Consider the following 21,811-nt stretch of genomic DNA (forward strand, 5'->3'; position numbering starts at 1 on the left):
TTAAATAAATGTGCGCTAATGGAGCATAAGATTCTTCTTTCAGACGTAAACAAATAAAAATTATCACCCTAAACTTTCTTTATTTATGCAGACTTTATAACAAAAAATGCTTACTAACTGCATCTAAGATGCTTTGTCTCTCAGTGTCTGTTTATGTTTCCCCATCCAGTGGTGAACAGTTAATATTATTTGTGTGGAGATCATCATCATTTTGATAACACATGACAGTGTCATCCCATAAATCATCTACAGTTTAATTGGTGTGCAACTACTGTAAACTAATTTAGTGCAAATCCATCATAATCCAGATTGTTTTCCACATTTGTTTCCCTCAAACATCAGGGAACACTGGATTGTGTTGAGCTATTTTCAGAAATGCAAGTATGCATAGAGTTATATATTTTCATGTGAAACTCTTGCCTGGAAAGCCACTTTGACATTGTTATGCGCTTCTTGGATGTTTGGTTGCTAGGTAACCATCTCTTGAAAAAGAAATCTCTGACACTTTCCCTTTATATTGTTCCACATCTATATCTAAATAGACACTGGTAAGTTAGAGACTGAGTCCTAACACAGTTCTAGCATTATTTTCTCAGCCTGAGCTGTACATATACAGCTAACCTTCAGCTGCGGGGTCTGTGGCCAAACAGGTGCTGAATAGAGCACATGATGACACATCCTCATCCTGAACCAGACGGCATGTTCAAGTGCAAGCCCTCAAAGATGTCCTCAGCTCACTAATTGTGATCTTTTGTCCATCATTGCTTTTGTCCGCAAGTATTATAATTACATTTTACGGCAAAATAGATGTAATTACAGAGGAGCTAAAAGGGTTGATTTGATCAGACGGTGAGGGCTTATAAACACTGCAGGATTTGCGTGCTAATCAGGCATGCCAGGTTCTCTTGGGATGTTTCTGCCAATTTCACCCTTCCGTGAAAAAAAATGTACTTAAATTTTTTTTTGGAGCATGTTTAAGTGTGTGTGTGTGTGTGTGTGTATACAATTTTTTTTTTTATAATATGGACTGAATTGATCAAAAGTGACAGTAAAAACATTTATAGTGTTACAAAACATCTTTATTTCAAACAATTCTGTTCTTTTGAACTTTCTATTTTTCAAAAAGTTTCCGTTAAAATATAAAGCAGTACTGTTTTCAACAATGCTAATAATAAGAAAAATTTTTGATCAAATAAATGCAGCCTTGATGGGTAAAAAAAAATTACTCTCAAAAACATTAAAAACACAGATTCCAAACGTTTGAAAGCTAGTCTATGTATACACACATGACATGCTTTGATGTTCAAAAACACACTTTTTTTCAAATATTGTACATAATTATAGGACTTCTATGCCCCGCCTCTCTCAAACACGTCATTTTCTAAAAAGTCCCTCCTTCGGTAAAAACTGTAATAATGTACAATATTTGAAAAAAAAAGTGTGTTTTTTGAACATCAAAGCATGTCATCCTTCTGTTACACCAAATACAAAAATGAATGATCTTTAAAAAAGCATTATATGACCAGTGATGAAATGTACATTCTGCACTCCTGTGATGCCATGCAGCATAAAACTGTCAGAATCCAGGTATAAGAGCTCTTCAGTGGCTGGCATTTAATCACCCCACCCAGCAATAATCCACTTTTGAGCATGATGAGCTTTCTCATCAGGACTCTTTTTGGATTGTGGATGTGTAAAAAAAAAAAAAAAAAAACTTAATCTCAAGTCATGTTGTGATTTTTGGAAGGATTTCTTCATAAATGACTCAATGGCTGGACGTAAACTGAAACTGAAAAAGTTTCAGTGGGAGAGCGAGATACTGTACATACTGTAAGTGATAACACAGCAAACAGAGCTGTAGGGGGAAAGCGACCTGGCATTTCAATAATGATACCATTTCCACCTGATTCACTGCATTTTGCAATAATCGTGGGCGAGAGGAGAAATATGACTGTAAGTCTCCCAACTCCTCACTAGCATAACTGAATGTTCACACCCTGAGGCAATCAGGAAACAATGAGATGTGTGGAGAATTTTCTTATTGTCCTCATCAGTGCCAATTAGTTATCTCAATTCCGCAGCATTGTTTTGCAAATTTACATTTAATCAGAGTGAGTTCCATAATCCTGTCTAATTTACAAAGTATGTAACGACAAAGCATGCAATTAAAAGATGTTAAGAACAATCGTGAACTCGTTTTTGTTTTGGGACACACTGTTTTTGTATTGCAAAAAATCAGTCACCATTTGAATGAAGACTTTGGGCCCTATCTTGCACCCAGCGCAATTGACTTTGCACACCAATGCATGTGTCATTCCTATTTTGCACCCGCGCAAAGCGCGCTTTTCCCTCCACAGAAGCACGTCGCTAAACTAGTGAATGAACTTGCGCTCCCTGGGCGGTTCAGCGCAAAAAAGGAGGCGTGTTCCGGCGCAAACAATCCCTGGTGCTATTTTGCTGTTCCATTAAACAATTGCGCCACTGACCAGAAAAAACCTAGTCTAAAGTCAGTGGCGCGTTGCGCGTTGTTCATTATGCTATTTTAAGGGCGCATGCTTGACCATAATGTATAGCGTGCACAACGCGCATACACTTTGCTCATGTAATCTACACAGATGCAACAGTTATTTTTGCAAATCATAAATTGTTAGGCTAAAAAAATATTAACACATGAGATGACGGAAATCAGTAGTAATTAATTAAGGATCAGACCTGTTTGAGGTCATATATGTATATAAGGACATCTGACAAATTGGTTTGTCCGTCAAGAACCAGGAAAAAAAATCGATGAAACTATTTCCTCCCACGCCTGTTTAACCGACGCTATTTTGGGTAGGTTTCTCCCATCCCCATACAACACAACTTCTCTGTCTTTCATTGCTCTTACAAGAACATCAGTCTCCTCGGCTGTGAACCGCTCCTGGCGTGCGCCTGGTAAATACGCCATAATAATAGCAATCCATAATGGAACTTGCGCGCCTGCTTTTAAAGGGAATGTTGGATGACGCTCTGATTGGTTTATTTCACGTTACGCCCAAACCACACCTATGAATAATGAAGCTACTTCAGACCAACCCATTTTAGATTTGCGCCGGGCGCAAGAGCCATTTATCCCGCCGGGAAAATAGCAACAGCGCCGAGACCCGCCCACAAACTTACTTGCGCTTTGCGCTTTGACACTTGCGTTTCAGATCGTTAAAATAGGGCCCCTTAAGCTCCAAATACAAGGGCTTAAACTGTTTCTGTGTGGGGGGGGGTGCATGAAAGTTTCATAATGCTGAGAGACATATAAAAGGAAATACAGCATGATAAAACAGACATTCCCTTGGCCGTTCTGTGGTCCTCCATAAAACACAACACACACCCCACTCAGATCATTTCAGACTATATAGACACTCAGCAATCATTTGGCCTGTCATCTTGTTGCAGACATCTAAGCATATGCATGAAACAGAAAAAGTATGTCTCTGCTGAAATGCTAGTTAGATATAGCACAAAGAGACAGGAATGACATGAAGATGCTTTTAGCCTCAGAGTAGCCTGAGTAGAGAGTTTGAGCTGTCAGCATTAGTCAAGGGATTCGTCAGAGTTCAAGACATCTTTATTTCATTCTTATTTCACATCCCTTGAACTAGCATTATACCTTCAAGTTCCTCAGTGGAAAACGTGCGCCGTCCCAATTTTAAACACCTCCTTTGATCTTTTCTCTGCAGACTGTTCCAAGCCCAGTGTCTCCAAGGGCTCCTCAGCCATGAACATGCCCCAGTCATTTGGCACTGCGATGGGTTTCTCTTTATCAGAGACCCTGCCTGCTGCCAGCCTGCCTAGCGTGCCCCACAATGGTTCGGATCAAGGATCTCTGTTAACTGCTGAAGACAGCATCACTTACTTAGCACCCATGGCAGACACCAATAAATGCTGGCCCATCCGGCCAACACTGCGGAATGAACTTGACACATTTTCAGTTCATTTCTACATCTTCTTTGGACCCAACATCTCCATCCCTCCAGACAGGGCAGCGATATTTGCCATCAACCTAATGCCGGTGCTGGACAGTGGAGGTGTCCTCAACATGGAACTCAAACTCAATGTGGTGAGTTAAAATTGTTTTATTTTTACCTACGGAGTAGTTTTTATCTTAGCGCAAAAAACCCCCAAAACAATAAACAATATAAAAACAATAAAAAAACAATAAACAATATAAAAAAGAATGTATTTGTATTTATTTGATAAATGCCACAAACTGTCATTGTAAATTGTTTTAAAAGGAATGGTTTTATGTTAAGCACTGTATTTATTTATTTAATTTTTTTGTGGGTGGCAAAAAATATAATGCAGTTCGATACAGTGTTGACTGAGAAACGTTATGCAAAACATTTGTCATACTCACATTTTAATGTGATTTTTCTAAAAGTTATCTATTGATAATCAAAGTAAATCAAAGACGGTTCAGTAAATCTTGAAATATTACTATCAATATGAAATGTATTGTTATTAGTGCTGTCAAAAGCTGTCAAAAACGCGATTAATCGCATCCAAAATAAATGTTTTTGTTTACATAATATATGTGTGTGTACTGTGTATATTTATTATTAATAATATATAAATACACACACATGCATGTATATATTTTTTGTATATTGTTTATACTGTTTATATATTAAATCTAATACATTTTATTCATATAAATATATACATGTAAATACATGTCAATATTTTCCAAATGTATACTGTACGTGTGTGTCTTTATATAAAGATAATAAATATATACAGCACACACACATGTATTATGTAAACAAAAACTAATTTTGGATGCAATTAATCATGATTAATCATTTGACAGAAATCTGGATTTCCATGTTGCAACAGCTCAAAACTGTTCAGTCCATTCACATTTGAATCATCTATTTTCAGTGTCCACTTTTCTTAACTTCACACTCACACTAGACATGACAAAGTATTGCAAATAATTTTAACTTTGTGTCAGCACATCATATATAGAACAAGCCAGCAGTTTTCTGTCTGGGATTTGTCGCGCCACGCAGCATCCACTTATTATAATCGATGATTAGAATTTGTTACGCCACTCATATCCGGTGCAGACAATATGTAAGTTAACGTTGCTTTCTGATGCTGTGTTTGAATCTTCATGCAACATTATTTGAAATTAGCGCGGGCCAAATATTTTTCTCTTGCGGGTCGCCTATTGAGAATCCCTGCTCTACAAGAATCCTCTACATACAGTACACACTTTTACATTTTTAATTAATTTATATCCAGGTAAACATTCAAAAAGCATTATTTTTTTAATTTTTATTTTACCTTCTGAAGTATGTCTACTTTATGTTAGAATAGATTACCTTGTACCAGCCACCGTGGTTCTTGTCAGAGCGAATGCATTCGTAATCTGTAATACCCTTAAATCTGAGTGATTTACATATACTTGCCTAAAATCCATCAAAAAGATACCTCCTCTCAAAATGGTAGAGATTTTGCTTTATTATTTGCTTTATTTTGTTTTATTACTTATTGTCTAGAATCTTTCTTTTTCATTAACACAAATTCCCACAATTATCATATCTCATGTCTCAGTACACTTCAGTCGTAGAAAATCGTGCTAGTGTAATTTCAGCTTCAGCAAAATCTATATATAATTGTATCGGACCTTGTCTACATTCTGTGTGTGTATATATATTTATGAATATCTTTAATGCAGTGTTCTTCCATCTGCTGGAAAGATCGGGCATTTGGTGAAATACCTATTGGGACTCACGTAGAATCACACAGGCACTTTTAAGGTGTTTGAAGGATTATGAATAATTCAGATCTTTACATTTCTCCCAAACCAAGAGCCCATATGGCATTTAACTGAGTAAGGGTTACGGCTCAGGAGCTCTTCAGCTAAATTCTTGTGGGTGGCAGAGACGTGATGCACCATAGCCTGATTAATATCAAATGTTAGCAAGTGTCAGCCTGTTCTCACAGCATGAGAGGTGTAAAACTAAAAGGGGGATGGTTGCAAATGTCACCATGCTTGTTCGTCTCAGGTGCTTGGTGAAAGTGTTGGCTTCTAGTTGTTGATAATGTGTATCTGCCTGCATCTGTGTGTCACTAAAAAGTCCTTAAAAGTTTCTATGCCAAGTCCACATGTCCAAACAAACAGAAGACGTAACATGGACCTATTTATTAGTTGATACCTCACGCCTCCACTGAAACCTTGTTGAAGGCCACAGTTCTCTCGACAGCCTCCATTTCTCTCACATTGAATTGATGCATTTAATGAATGTTTCCTAGAGTGGCACTGAACAGGAAAAGGAGTGAAGAATGAGCTCTCTGTGGCAAAGGTTACTTTAAAAAGCCACATACGAGGCTTTCAGTAGCTGAAAGGTGGGATGTTTGGCAGCGAGAGTGAATGCTTTGAGATGCCTGAGCGGTTAGGATTGTATTGTTGAGGAGGGAGGGGATGATAGCTGGTGATGAAGAAGGGAGAGTGAGTGCTTGGTAACAGGTTTCTTGACAGCTTAAATGCCTGCGACTGCATTGGTGTGAAGAGTCATCACATAATGGCCCCATTTCCATTTCCCAGAGTTGGTGATTCTTATAAAAAATTCAGTCTCTGAGAGCATAATACGACTTTTATTGAGGAGCTCTTGACTTGTTAAATATTTAAGTCAAACATCTAAACAAAATATGAAGTTGTATCTTTATTGTCTTAAAGTTATATTAAGGGTTCAATGCAAGTTTAACCCAGTTGACAGAATTTGGGGCATAATGTTTGTTTGAACACAAAAATAAAAAAATAAAATACAATGGGCTTGTGTTTAGTTTTCTTTAAAAATGGAGGTTATTAAAGGCACTTGCAAGAATGTGCCTTTCAAAGGCACAATGGAAGTAAATGGGGTCAGTATTTAGAAGATTTAAAAGCATAAAAAGCACCTACATTTTTATATTTAATAATTTTTGCAGTCATTTTAGGGCTTATTGTTATTTTACGGTTTCTGACATTACAATTTAATAATTTTATGTAAAACTGGAAATACTTTACTGTATAAGTGAGTAGTAGAAGTGTTCTGTCATGCGAGAACAGACTAATCAAAGGTAACTAAGCTTGTCATGAAAATGCATGCAAAACGCCATAAGCATTCTCCCTGACCTTGCACAGCATCTGTGTGAGAAGACTCACTGGTGAAACGCATTCTTGCGTAGGTCCCACTGCCAGCTGTGTGCCTGTGTGTCCATGCTGAGTGTTCCCTCGGTAAGGGAGTAGAGCAACTGGCCGTGAGTGGATTCTGGAGAGGCAAACAGATCTACCTGAGTAGTTTCGAAACGTTTCCAAATCAGCTGGACCATCTGGAGATGGAGTCGCCACTCTCTCCCTGGAGCGTAGCTTAAGATAGGTCGTCGGCCGTTTGGTTGAGCAGAACCTGAATGTAAATTGCATAAAAAAGTGACCTCAGAAACTTCTGACTCCAAAGGAGGAGGTGGGGGGTGAGTTGCAACATGCAACAGGAGTGCAGACCACCTTGTCAGTTGATTTATGCAATGGTAGCTATGTAGCGTATCGCTAAACAACTCTAGGCAATTGATATGCCAGTGCATTTTGGGGCCCGTCCACACCTCTGACACTGCTTGCCCGTTGTACATGGCTTTCTAACCACAGCGTGCCTGGAGACCTGTTCTAGGGGCACTCCTGCACAGAGGAACGTAAAGGCCCCGGTATACTCGCTCATTGTTTGGGGGCAAAAAGTAGTTTGAAAAGGCTGAGCGACGGTATACTGTTTTCGAACATTCTGACTCCCGCGCTGCTGGACATGGGGTGTAGATTAATGTAAACGTGTTGCAACGCTTGCGTGTATCCCTTAAACACAACAATGATGAAATGATGAAATAAATGATTGTGTAGCCTAGTGAACCAAACTGAGAGAACAATTTGAAGGCTAAGGAAACCTTTGCAGGTGTTTTGGGTTAATAAGCTGATTGGCATGTCACCATATTCTAATTTGTTGAGAGAGTAAATTGGTGGATTTTTGTTAAATGTGAGCCAAAATCATCACAATTAAAATAACCAAAGACTTAAACTACTTAAGTCTGTGTGCATTGAATTTATTTAATACACGAGTTTCACAATTTCAGTTTATTTTTTTAAATAAATGAACTTTTTCACCACATTCTAATTTATTGAGATGCACCTGTATTGTTTTCTTGCTTGATTTTTGTTGAATGAGAAACAAACCAGGGACAGAACACACCCACTGATCGTGTAACCGCCACGGACCAATCAAAGCTCAAAGATGTTTAGGAGCCAAAACAAACTTCCCCAGGAAGTTCGCTTTGGTCAGCTGTTTCGAACTGCCAAAACAAACTCAAAACAAACTTAGTTTCGGCCTAAATTTGTTTGAAATGATGTCATATCAGTTTGTTCTTCGGTTTCGTTTAAGTATATTGGCGCATTAAGACCTGACTTCTGACTTCAGTGCTGAAACAGTCTCATATGTAATAGCCCTTGCAGTGTAAGTGCTGATACAGCTGCCATATGCCCCAAGAATTTTTGAAAAATTCAGTTGGACTGCAGACCTGGCCTTGAACAAATTCAAGCAGGTCAGCGCCAACCACGCATATTCCTCTGTGAGGCATGTTGTCTGTTCGACCGAATCCAACTCTATATTGAGAAAGGAGATCCTCTGCATTGGGGAAAGTTTGCTCTTTTCCCAGTTGACCCTAAGACCCAACAGACTGAGGTGCTCGCACAACTGATCTCGAGACTGTCCTAGTATAAACCAATCGTCGAGATAGTTGGGCATGCTGCACTCTGCTCACCCTGCTCTCTGAGGGGAACAAGAGACAGGAACAGCCTGAACGCCAGGACCTTGTACTGGTATACCTGTCCTTCAAATGCAAATCTGAAATTTAAATGGTCTGTGGCATGAAAGGATTGACCCATGAATGTGCGCATCCTTCAGGACAATTGCTGCAAACCAATCCCAAGGACGGACACACCCGAAAATACGTTTCTGCATCAACATCTTGGGTTGTGTTTCCAGAAACCTTCTTAATATTACATCGTTCATAAGTTATACCTTAATATGTACCTTTATGCTAATACGTATGCCCCGAAATGTTCTTAGTTAAGTATACCTTCTGTAAGTCATTCGTTCATAAGGTTAGTCTTGAGCACTCTTTAGCTTTACCTTATCGCTGTTCACAGTTCAATCTGCTATTGGTCACCTCTGTGCAAAAAGCTTTTTCACATTTCAGTCTATACAATTATAATTCTGTGGCAAGAAAAAGTGCAGAACCAAATAAATATTACAATTCTAAAGCTGTAATACACCCAGTGTTCAGTTAGTGCTCAATTAATTGAAGTGTTTTTATGCAAAGAATAAAACTGTCATTATAGCCTACTGATGGTTTTTAGTTTTTCCATTATAATATACAAAGGCTGGAAAACCATTAGGAAGCACATAATTAAAAGTCTATTGAAAGAGAATGTATGTGATGGGGAGTTTGGTCAAACTATGGCAGCGAGAGTGAATACTTGTCGAAAATCGAAGACAGCTGATCCATTCGACATACACTATTGGTTATGCCTTTCACCAGGCACAAAGTGATGGAGGCACATCAAGGCTTCCATGCCATTGCAGGTGTCCTGTGAGTGGTTGACATTGTGGACGGGAAACTATACCCATCGACAGCCCATCAGCACTCAACCAGGCCTTTGTAATATATGAACATGATAATATAAATGACCCTTTCAAAAGCAAGCGAAGCCAAACAGTCAATTAATGTAGCTGGTTAAGGCCTAATAATTTTGGCCTTGAGGTTGCAGGTTCACACACTTGCAAAATTATACATACTTACATGCATACATACATAAACACACACACACACACACACACACTCTCTCACACACACACACACAAACACACACACACACACACACACACACACACATATATATATATATATATATATATATATATATATATATATATATATATATATATATATATATATATATATATATATATAAAATAGTGTTTCTTTATAATGAAAATCGCTTTCTCAATACTTTACCCACTCTTTAATGCAGTGAGGCTGACAGCAGGGTAAAACAAAACAAGCCCTCCCCCAGCCCTCCTCCGGGGGAGAGAGAGGTGCGTTCACCATCTCCTAAAGAGTAGATCTCTCCACTTCTGGGTTCACTGTTTCAGACACAGGGAGCTGCCCTCTGCGACGAGCAGGCTGGGGCACTGCGGCCGTTGGACGGGTGGAGGCAGCAGCAACCCATCTGAGCAGGATGTGTCGAATCATCTCTGTCTGCTTCTGTGCAGCTGAGAACTGCTGGGCAAAGCTCTGAACAGAATCACAGAAGAGGCCGATCTGGGACAAAATTGCATCGCTACCAAATACTGAATACCCCTTCGCTGCGCCACCATCGTGGGTGGTGAGGGAGGAGGAACCAGCAGGCCGGTTTCTGGAAGTAAAAGGTGCCATCCAGATTCTGGTGGGCTCCTCATGCACTTCCGGGAAGAAAGGCACCGGGGCAGGGTGCTGTGAACCAGCGGCTCTTTCAGGGAAATGCTCTTTTATTGCTGAGGCACGCAGGGGAAATGGCCCCTTCCAGCACAACAGGGGGTAGTGCAGCCTGAAGTGCACAACCCACTCGACACAGGAACAACCACTGCTGAATCGCTGTCCGCCAACACCAGAAGCTTCCCAAGAGCACATTGAATTCGTAGCTCACTGAAGACACTTGGATGGAGAAGAACGAAGTTGTTGCTCGGCTCTCAAGCGGTAAGCTGGTATGCATTGGACCAACGGCAGCTGGATGAAATAATTGCATGCCAATGTGCATTGGCTCGTTTAGTTACACTCGAAGTAGATTGGTCTCTCGAAGCGAGGTCCCAATTAGTTGGCCACCAATGTGACATCAAGAGTGACCGACTGAAAGGGAACAAAATTACCATCCAATCACAATTCATTAACTTGCAGTAAGTGAGGGCATGATGGATGGAATCCAGCTGAATGACCAAATAGAAGCGGTTTCTCAGCCACATGCCCAATATTCAAAAAGACACAACTGTCAAAATGTCTATTCTGTGGAGTATCTCATGTAAATACGGTTGTCTATCGCTTAAGTGAACGTAAACAGGTGGGTGGAAACCGGATTATGTGTAAGCATATTACATTCATTTGGTCTTAAAGGGACAGGAGCCTAATTAAATACCTGTCTCATTAATGTTTATCAAACAACAAAATATGTTAAAAAAAGTATAGTTTAAAAATTAAAATAAATATACTTTATTATTATTATTATTCAGGTTTTTTTTGGTAACATTAATTAGGCCACAAATGCTGTTGACTGAGTTTTATTTTATATTTTATTATTCATTTATTTTTGCAAGAACTTAAAAAAATGTTCTCTGCTCCATTTTTCAACTAAAATGGGTTTGGATTATGAAGGAGAAAATTCATTTTCTCTATTCATTACTTTGGCAAGTATATGGAGACTGGTGGTATATTTGTCTTTTACTGGCCCTCTAGGGTATTTTAAAGTTTTTTTTTTAAAGGTGAACCACAGACCAACCTTGTGAGTGGGTGAATGGTCGTAAAGTAAATGATTTTCATCTTCTAGCCATATGCTACCTTCAGGAAAATATCTTGATAAGACGGTTAGATGATGGATGCCTGCTCCATTGGCATATATCTCAGGTTTATGAGCACCACACTTAATAGGAGCCATTCCTGTTTCTACTGGCAGTCACCTAGCCTCTCCTGGACTCAGGGCAAGTCATCAGAAAGTTGGACAGAGCAGACAATGGAAAAGTGAATTGTAGCACAAAGTATATTATGGAGGAATAGCTCCCGACTGAGTTTTTCCTCAAACAGAAGACAGTAGGGGGGAAATGGCATGTTTGCACTGTTGGAATGGTACACAACAGGTAAATGTCTTCAGGTTTGCATTATTTCTCTCGGTTTGTTAGAAAAGGTCCATCTGATCAGTCCTAGATTCACCTCGCTGCCCTTCAGATTCCAGTTTCCACTCCTGATTACATCATCAAGGGAAATCATGCCTACACCTCAACACATAACCTTAAAGGGAAGAACAAAACAAAACTGCTTAATGAGTCACTACATGTGAGATCTGAACTAACAACCTCCCGATCTCCAGCAACAACTACATCACACTGCCACAACTTTGACATTTGCCAAAAAGAAATACCACACTGAGTCAGCGCAACCAAGTATAGCTGTAGCTTTGAGAGCATTTTTTTTTAATACAAAAAAATCCACTCAATTATATTTTGTCAGAGTGGTCTTAAGGGCAGAAGCCAAATTTGGTGAGAATTGAACAATTTATAGAAAGAGTAGGAGTGTAGGACCACCAGTAGTGATACATTGGCAAGGAATTATAAATGGGGTATTGCTGGAATTCTCATAACCCAAAACAGAAACCTGGGTTATTTACAGGGGTTACAATTACTCCTGGGTATTCGTAAGCAGACATTTCGAACTGTACATATTAACTCTGGGCTAAAGGTGTTATTCAATTTTTGCAAATCAGTATCACTGATTGGATGAATGTGGCACTTGACCCGTTTACATAGGATTAAGCCAATAGTACCAATTTTTGGTGAAAATCTGAAAATGTATAATTTTCCATCACAGAAAAAAAAAAAAAACATTTTCTAAACTTTTAACTGTATTTTTAATTAAATAAACATAGTCTTTATGAACATAAGAAGGTTCTTTCAAAAAACATAAACTAAAAAAAAAAAAAATCTTACTGACCCCAAACGTGTTCCCAGTTGTGTTTATGCTAGACACATGAAAAGAAAAACTAGTCTAGAAAGATCTGTCTCGTGCAATATGATAAAAAGCGAGACACTCATAACAATAATGACTGAGATTTAACTGATCTAATTGTCATTCATCTAAGGTCTATAAAAACAACTAAAAATCAGTACTGTCTTATTTTTTTAATTTTGCTTTTTTTTTATTTTTATGGAAATTTAATAACAGTTCTAGCAGATATTGCTGTTGTGAGAATTTGAGCCTGCTGATGAAATTAAAGTCTGAATTTAGTATTTGATTCAAATATAATTTGAGTGACCACATATTCAACTTCTTCCAGACTAGAGACTTGAGCAGACACACAGCAACTTGGAAAATATCCATGCAGTGCCTAAGGGCACATCATATCTGAAACCATTATCTCGGCAGTACAGGGCATCAGCGCTATTATATCGGTTTTTAAAATTGAGACATTTCATCAAACAAGCCTGTAATGCCACTTGTGCTGCCGCTGATTTCCTTGGCTCTCTGAGCAATTGTCACTTTCATTTCATTAAAAGAAAATTCCTCTTTTTTAGACTTTTTAAAAGCTGCCATTTTGAGCAGATCCTGACATGAGGATCAGCCATTACTTCATCATTAGGGGTCGAGCACTGAAGCTGCTATGACAGCTACTGCATTCACTAGTACTCTTGTTATGTTATACTGCCCACTGGGAGCCACTAAAACCATTCAGAGTGTTGTTGTGATATTTGGCTGACTGGAATGGTTCTGAAAAATCTCCAGACCAGATTTGTGGTCTTCCAATATTTTTTTTTTATTTTTTTTTTAATGAACCACTTAAAGCATTATAAAAAATAAAATAAAAATTGCAACCATTACTCCAGTCTTCAGTGTGAAAGAAATCAGTCTATTCTGCTGGTTTGGTGCTCAAAAAACATAATTATCATCACCAATGTTGAATTCAGCTGTGCTGCTTAATTTATTTGTGGATACATTTCATGGATAGAAAAAAAAAAGCTTTTAAATGATACACAGAGTTCGTTCAGTTTGTCCTCAAGCAGACATGTACGGATGACAGAAAGCCAAGAGGTGATTGCTGAGCCTATGTGCTGGGCTAATGAGCTTCAGTATAGGCCAGAGGATAGAAAAGTGTGTAAAGTATGTTTGTGCGTGAGGAAGCCCACCTTTTGTGAAGGTGAATCTGTGAGTCTGTGTGCGTGTGTGTGTGTGTGCGTGTGTGTAAGTTAAATTGTTCCCCCTCCGGGTGCTCTGAGTGGCTCTCATGGACAGTGTGAGGTCAAGCAGGACTCAGGCCTGCTGTCAGGTTTTAAGTGATTTCTGCAGGAGCAAAGTGCTCGTTGCTCACGAGGTAATTGCGTCCTTCAAGTAAGGTCCCTCAAGACATTTTAAAAACAAAGCCTGACAAACAAAAAATTTCAGTGTCAGGTGGACAAACAAAATAGCATTTGTAATTAGTAAGTAATGCTATAATATTGCAAACCGAATGTGAATTGGATAGCATTTCAGTAAAAATTCAGTACAGGAAAAATATATACAGATAATGATACAAATTAAACTTTGAATTATCTTAACTTCTTATTTTACAATGGAATGATAACCAACATGTAGACTGATTAAGTAGCAGTTTATGTATGTTGGACACTTAATATGTAGGTTGTACTCTACGTATGTGTGTGTGCTCATATAGGCGATGCTTTCTCAAATCTCATGTTTTAAAGAATTTTATTAAATTACATTTTTACTGAAGTCCGATGCAAATTTATAGCCTTTTGTAATTATGTTAAAATTGAAACCCTTGACATGCACAGACTGTACATTATTGCTTTAAAAAGCCATTTTTTAACCTACGCTTTTTTATTCTAGATTATATTGTACTATATCTTTGCAATAATGAAGATGCATTATGTGTCCCTTTTCCCTAATAAACTAGAAAAGTAAGTGGAAAAGTTCCAAGTTGAAATGGGTTCCGAGTTGTCAGAGGCTCTTATTAATTTACTAACATTTTCACGCACCGCTTAGATAACAGCGCTATTGGGATACTTGCCATAGAGATTAAGTACTTGCGTGCGACTAATATCTTTCTTAGTGCTTTGGGAAGCCAGTCTGATTCTGATAGCACTGCAGTTGAAAGACTTTGCAGTTTTTCTTTTTATACTCCATTGACTAAAGATGAAACGCTGAAAAAGGTCAGAGTACTGTCACATGAAAAGATCTGAAACAGACCGAAATAACTGGACCCCATCAGCTTTAAAGGAGAGCAGAGACACAGAGTGTTTTTATCTGATTTACCTCGATTTCCTTCCTTTCTCTGTGTCATTGTTCCTTTCTTGTTCTTCGATTTATTAAGCTCTCTGTGCTTCCCTAAATTAGATGTAATTCAGCCATTTTACTCTGGCAGCATTAAATGCTTTCAGTTTGGCCAGTGTTAAACAGTCAATCTAATAAAATGTGCTACTTGATTTTCTGTTTATTTTGATGGTTTGTATATTTTTAATTTATATATTCATGCATTATCACAAGGGTGCTGATATTTGAGAAAACAACACAATTGTCAGGGTGACATTGTCTTTATACAGCAGTTTAATAAACAGGAAATTAAATACCAAGTAACTTACATTTTAGACCTATATTGCTAGTTACTTTGTCTGTTTTTGCTCTGCCAATAAAAATAGTTTCAGATAAAGTCACGGCATAGCTGTTGTATGTCTATGAGCGAAAATCATTAATAGTGTTTTGTTACTCAACAAAAAAACATTTATTTTTTCTAAATGAACCAATGTGTATGATGCAGTGACTCATAAATATTTCATTTCTAAAAGAATTAGTGTTTCTAGACTAGTATGAAACGAACATTTACTGTATCTATTTGCTAAATGCATCTTAATGACCTTGTGCAAACAATTCATCCATGCATGTTTAATTTAACTTTTTGTTGGCTTGTAATTTTTAATCAAAATATCATACCAAGTAAACAACAGACTTCTCATTCAGATCTGCCTTCATCCAAATAACAACCGACAAATTGAACACTTACAATTGTTTTTCGTTTTAGATAATGCATTTCACGTGGATGTACCTCATAACACAAAATAAATTATCAATAAAGATCAACAAGTACATTTACAAATGGCCAGAATCCATATAATGAAAAAAAAAATGCATTCTATTGCAGTTGTTGGCAGAATATTAATTCTTAACAGCAAACACCGCTCATCATTGCTTCTCCTACTGTTGCAATCAATTCTTTCTACTCATCAGGTGTTGCCCTGTCTACTGAATGCCAATTCTGTGGTAGATGTGGCTTCTACATTTGACAGCAGATGTGGAAACCATATTGTGGTCACTAGTTTTGAAATGCATGGAGGAAACTTAGGAGGCTGTTAATTTTTAAACCGTCTTGAATGACAGCCAAGAGCTGCCTTGAGTGAACCCAGGTGGTCATCCGTCATTGTTAAAAACTGACATCCCTGATTGGGGTCTGGTCTGAGGCCAGCTCAACACAGGTGCTTGGCACAGCATTGACATTAAAGCACTCCATGCAGAATATCGAGCAAAAGAGAAGCCAGGAAATTTCAGTTGCTGTTGTACTGATTACTAAAAACATTGGCTCGATAAAAGCCTGTGATTGAGACGCTCTTGGTTCATTTAGATTACATGGTTGCAGACAGTCCTATGTCACAGAAAGTGGCTCTTATTCTTCATTTTCTATTTTCAACAGCTGTCAGGCCTTATGCAAGAATAGACAATGTCAGAGATTCACAATGATGGATGACTAAAGCTTGCTAAATCAGACACAATGGATATAAGAAGAAAGAGACGTGGCATACAGCCAAGTATGGTGACCCATACTCAGAATTCATGCTCTGCATTTAACCCATCCAAAGTGCACACACCCAACAGTGAACACACACACCATGAATACACAACCGGAGCAGTGAGCAGCCATTTACAGCTCAGTAGTGATATTGAGATTGGAGAGAGCACTGTACATTCACTCCCCCCACCTACAATTCCTGCTGGCCTAGACTCGAATTCACAGCCTTTGGATTACAAGTCCAACTCCCTAACCATTAGGCCACGACTTCCCAAATGTGAGCAGCATCGAAATTCTCAGGGCATTGTTATTTTGTATGAATTAATTTGAAATTAGAATATGTATAGATAATGTGTTTCACTGTATATACACTGCCTGGCCATTTGTATTTAAAAAAGCAAATACTGAAGAGTTTAAGAATAGGATTGGCTCATTATTGCAAATAACATGTTTCCGGCAAGTTGTTTTGCAGTGATTCTTTTAGCCCTAAAGGACATAGCTTTTCACCTCTTAAATAACCATGTCATATTCCAGGATGACAATACCATTGGTCTTGTGAAATAGTTGTTTATTAAGCATGGGGAAGTCGTGGCATAGTGGTTAGATAGTTTGACTCCTAACCCTAGGGTTGTGAGTTTGAGTCTCGGGCCAGCAATACCACGACTTGGGTGCCCTTGAGGGGCATTGAACCCCTAACTGCTCTCTGGGCTCTGCAGCATAAATGGCTGCCCACTGCTCTGGGTGTGTGTGCATTTTGCATGGGTTAAATGCAGAGCACAGATTCTGAGTATGGGTCACCACACTTGGCTGTATGTCACGTCACATGAGGAATCATTTACTTCTATGAATTGACCACCGCATTGGGAATCCAGTTCAGAAGTCTTTGGGATGTGCTTGAGACAACTTTACAGAGTGGTTTGATTGTCCCATTGTCAATATAAGTTATTAGCCAGAAATTTAAATACATTTAAAGGGGTGGTGAAATGCTCGTTTTCACTCAATATTGTAAGAGTAAAAAAAATTCAACAATTTTGTTTTGTGTTAGAACTGCCCCATGTTAAAGTTCCTGTTGTGATGAGGACTTTTATTCTGATGGGAGCGAGAGGCGGAAGAGGAGGAGAGAGGAGTAGGTAAATAGAGAATAAAGTTGGGAAAAAGAGCTCGTCAGTATTCGAGGGTTTTATTTATCAAAACATTCAGTTAAAGCCCCGAAAACACCCACAAACGCTCAAGCAAGCGTTACACTGGTGGCAGCGGTGGTTTCGTCGGATATTCGAGTTTCTTTTTATTTATGCTTTGTTTTCGCCGGCGCCTTGCACGAGCGCGGTGTGGACATCTGTGTGATACCAGCGGGACTCCGTGAAGTTCGGTGTGCCGTTAATAAACTAAAGAGATGTCAGACGAGGAAGCCCAAGCGCCGCGGGAGAACAGTGCTCATACCTCGCGGCCGCGCCGTGCACAAACTTCCCCAAAAGACATTCCTTTACCGCCGCCATTTCGCAACGACGGCACTGAGTCCTTTCAGCTGTGGGCTCGTCGTTATGAGGTGATTCAAGAGGCTCGCTATAAAGATAGCGGTGTTGATTTGGATGCGGTGTTAGCAGCAGAGTTGCCTACTAGACTGCCACCTGAACTATTCATTGTTTGGGACAATTTTCCATCTGAAATTCAGCACTCGTTTAAAGCAGCGAAAAAAGAATTACAAGAGGCGTTTGGCCAGAAGGATGTCATAGCATCATTTCAAACATTTCCAAATTCACGACATAAATTGCCTAATGAACCAATGGAAGTGTATGCAGCAGACATATGTAGACTGGTCAAAGAAGCTTTTCCTGATTTCGAACAGAATGCCTCTGAATACATGAAACTATCACGATTTCTGGCGGGTTTGGATCAAGAACTCCAGATCAAGTGCCATGAGAGGGGAGTGAAAACGTTCAAAGACGCCTTCCAAGTCGCTACCCAAGCTGAACGGGCACGTACAGCAGCCAAATTAGTACAGCCAGTTTCATCTACAGTAAGAGAGAATTCGATAGCACAGACAGTGAATGTTATTTCTGACTCTGACACTCTTTTTTTGAAGCAAGCCGTTGTTGATCTTACAAACACGGTCAAGGATTTAAGTAAGGATGTCTCAGCATTGAAACTTCAGCTGCATGATCATCGCAGCCGATCTCATCAAACCCCATCACCACATCGTCATAGTTCAACGAGGCATGTTAGTCCAACAAGATATGCCACGGAATGGAGTGCATCGTATGATCGTTTATCAACCAAACATCCTGAGACACGTCCTCCATCACCTGGCATCTACAGAAGATCTCCCAGCCGTCGCAGAGACCTTTACAGACAACAGGACGACACATACCAGCATAATGACAGAATGGACTTATCACCGCATCGCAGGGAGAGGTTCGAGGATTACTATTCTCCAAAATACTCCACTGCAGCCGGCACTGACCACTACGTGGATTACAGACAGGGACAACGTCGTGACACCATGGCTTCCAACAACTCGTCATTACAGCGACGCAGTCCAAGCCCTCATCACAGGCGTGTCACCTTTGACGACTACCAGGACCATCATTACAGACCTCAGCAGCACAGCCTGGATCATCAGAGTGGTTCATGTGATGTCTACCTGGATCGTCGCACCTATCGTCAGGGAAACTTCCGTTAGCTGATGCGGCGGGGCACACATCAGCTATTTCATCACCAGCCCCAAGTGACACCGAGCAGATGACAGACACCAGACATCCTGAGAATGGATGTTTTCCTGTTGCGGACATGACAGACACTAGTACAGCACACATCAGTGGTATTGTTGAAGGTACTGACATGCACATCATGATAGACACTGGGTCTAGTATTTCATTCATTAATGAAACTACCCGTATGGCAATCCCTTATTTGCGTAAAAGACCACTAAAGAGTACATTCATTCTGTCAAAATCTGTAACTGGTCAGAATTTAGATACTCTGGGAACTGTGAATGTTAACCTCAGATTAGGTACATTGACATTACAGCATGACATGCACGTCATCAGAAATGTGAATCAGGGTATCATACTTGGTTGGGATTTTCTCCAGAAGCACCAAGTGGTCTTGAATGTGGGTAAAAGTATGTGTTGCCTATATGACCAAACTTTACCACTGTTAAGCAAATCTCAACTTACCCCTGTACATTGTACAGCTCAAATTACTGTGACAACTACCATTCCTGCCCAATGTGAGATGCACTGTATAGCACAACTTATCCCCTCTGCTGTTCATGCAGGTTTAGCAGATGGCTACTGTGGGTTGTTTGAGCCATATCTATTTAAGTTGGATGGTATTGCAGTTGCACGAAGCCTTACAATGGCTGAAAACTGTCAAACTGTAGTGCGGCTCATGAATCCAACTAACAGCCCTTTTGTACTACAACCAGGTATGCAACTGGGGGAGTTTACTCCAATAAGCTCAGATGATGTTGTTGAGCACTCTGATGTTGTATGTACTGTGTCTGCCCCTTCTACACAGGTATCACCTCTTCAATTTGAAGTTCAAAAGGGGGGTCTCTCTGATTCTCAGGTGAAAGAACTGCATTCACTGTTATATGAGTTTTCTGACGTCTTCAGTAAGAACCCTACAGACTTTGGTAGAACAAACATAGTCACGCACAAAATCAATACTAACAATGCAATTCCCATACAGAAACGTGCATATCGCACTTCACCTCAGATGCAGGAGGTGATTCAGGCACATGTGGATGAAATGGTGGCAAAAGGCATTGTGGAAGCCAGTCATAGCCCTTGGGCTGCGCCTATCGTTATGGTTCGGAAAAAAGATGGCACCTGGCGCTTTTGCGTAGATTATAGGGGCCTTAATTCTGTCACCATTAAGGATGCCCATCCATTGCCTAGAATGGATGACACCTTGGATGCACTAAGAGGTTCATCTATATTCAGTACTATGGATCTTTCATCCGGATATTGGCAAGTGCAGCTTCATGAGGCAGATAAACCAAAAACAGCTTTCACCACGGGTCGCTCTTTGTATCAGTTTACAGTGATGCCGATGGGCCTTGTCAATGCTCCACCCACTTTTCAACACTTGATGCAGTTAGTGCTGCATGGCCTGTCCTGGAAAACATGTCTTGTATATTTAGACGATATTATTGTCTATAGCAAGAGTTTCAGTGAGCATATACAGCACTTGAGAGAGGTTTTCCAGCGTTTGAGGGCAGCAAACCTGAAGCTAAAACCTGCTAAATGCTCTTTTGCTCAACCACAAGTGACATTTTTGGGCCATGTGGTATCATCTGCGGGTCTTCAGCCAGATGGGAAAAATATTCTGAAGGTCAAGGATTGGCCCATTCCAGGAAGTCCTACAGAAGTTCGAGCCTTCTTAGGTTTGTGCTCATATTACAGGCGTTTCATTCACTCCTTTGCTCAAATTTCAGAGCCACTGCATGCTCTAACTCAGAAAGGGAAGTTGTTTGTTTGGACTGAGACAGAACAGGAAGCTTTCAATTCCCTGCGACATGCACTGACCAGTGCTCCAATTCTTTCTTACCCAGACTTTTCAAAAGAATTTTTACTCTTCACAGATGCTTCTAACACAGCCATTGGGTGTGTTCTATCTCAGTTGAATGCTGACAACAAAGAAAGGGTCATCGCTTATGGTAGTCATGTTTTGACATCTACAGAGAAACGATGGTCCACCTATGACAGGGAGTTGTGGGCTATCGTTTGGTCCATTCGCCATTTCCGTCAGTACCTCATGGGGCACTCTTTTCGGATCATCACAGATCATAAGCCCTTGCTTAGTCTTAGGCGAATGGTTTTGGATGGTGATCCAACGGGTCGCAGAGCAAGGTGGGCTCTAGAGATTGAACTCTATGACTGGACTATTGAGTACCGGCATGGTCATAAACATGCCAACGCAGATGCCATGTCTCGTAGACCTGACAAAGAGAGTAGGGAGATTGCTAATAATTCTGAGATCAAGTCTGTCCATTTAGTGACCACTTCAATGCAGACTGAGGTCACCGAACCATATTCTACTCCTGTGCAGCCTGTTTCTTCTGATAAATGTTCTGGGTTTGAACCTTCAAATTCTGCTTTCCCTACCTGTTCCAGCGTTGCATGCCTGGGTATGGGTAGTGAAGATATACAGCAGGCTCAGACAGCTGATCCT

At 39.8% G+C, this 21,811-nt stretch overlaps 1 protein-coding gene across 1 annotated transcript in view; it reads left to right on the top strand.

Moving 5' to 3' along the window:
* LOC113049199 (transmembrane protein 8B-like) overlaps positions 1–21,811 on the top strand; it is a 126,385-nt gene that overhangs the window by 77,969 nt on the left and 26,605 nt on the right. Inside the window, exon 6 of the mRNA XM_026211344.1 lies at positions 3,714–4,093. Within this exon, the coding sequence (XP_026067129.1) occupies positions 3,714–4,093 (380 nt within the window). The remainder of the gene's footprint in view (positions 1–3,713; positions 4,094–21,811) is intronic.

Source organism: Carassius auratus, chromosome 30 (genome assembly GCF_003368295.1).
Source record: "Carassius auratus strain Wakin chromosome 30, ASM336829v1, whole genome shotgun sequence".
NCBI classification, from domain to species: domain Eukaryota; kingdom Metazoa; phylum Chordata; class Actinopteri; order Cypriniformes; family Cyprinidae; genus Carassius; species Carassius auratus.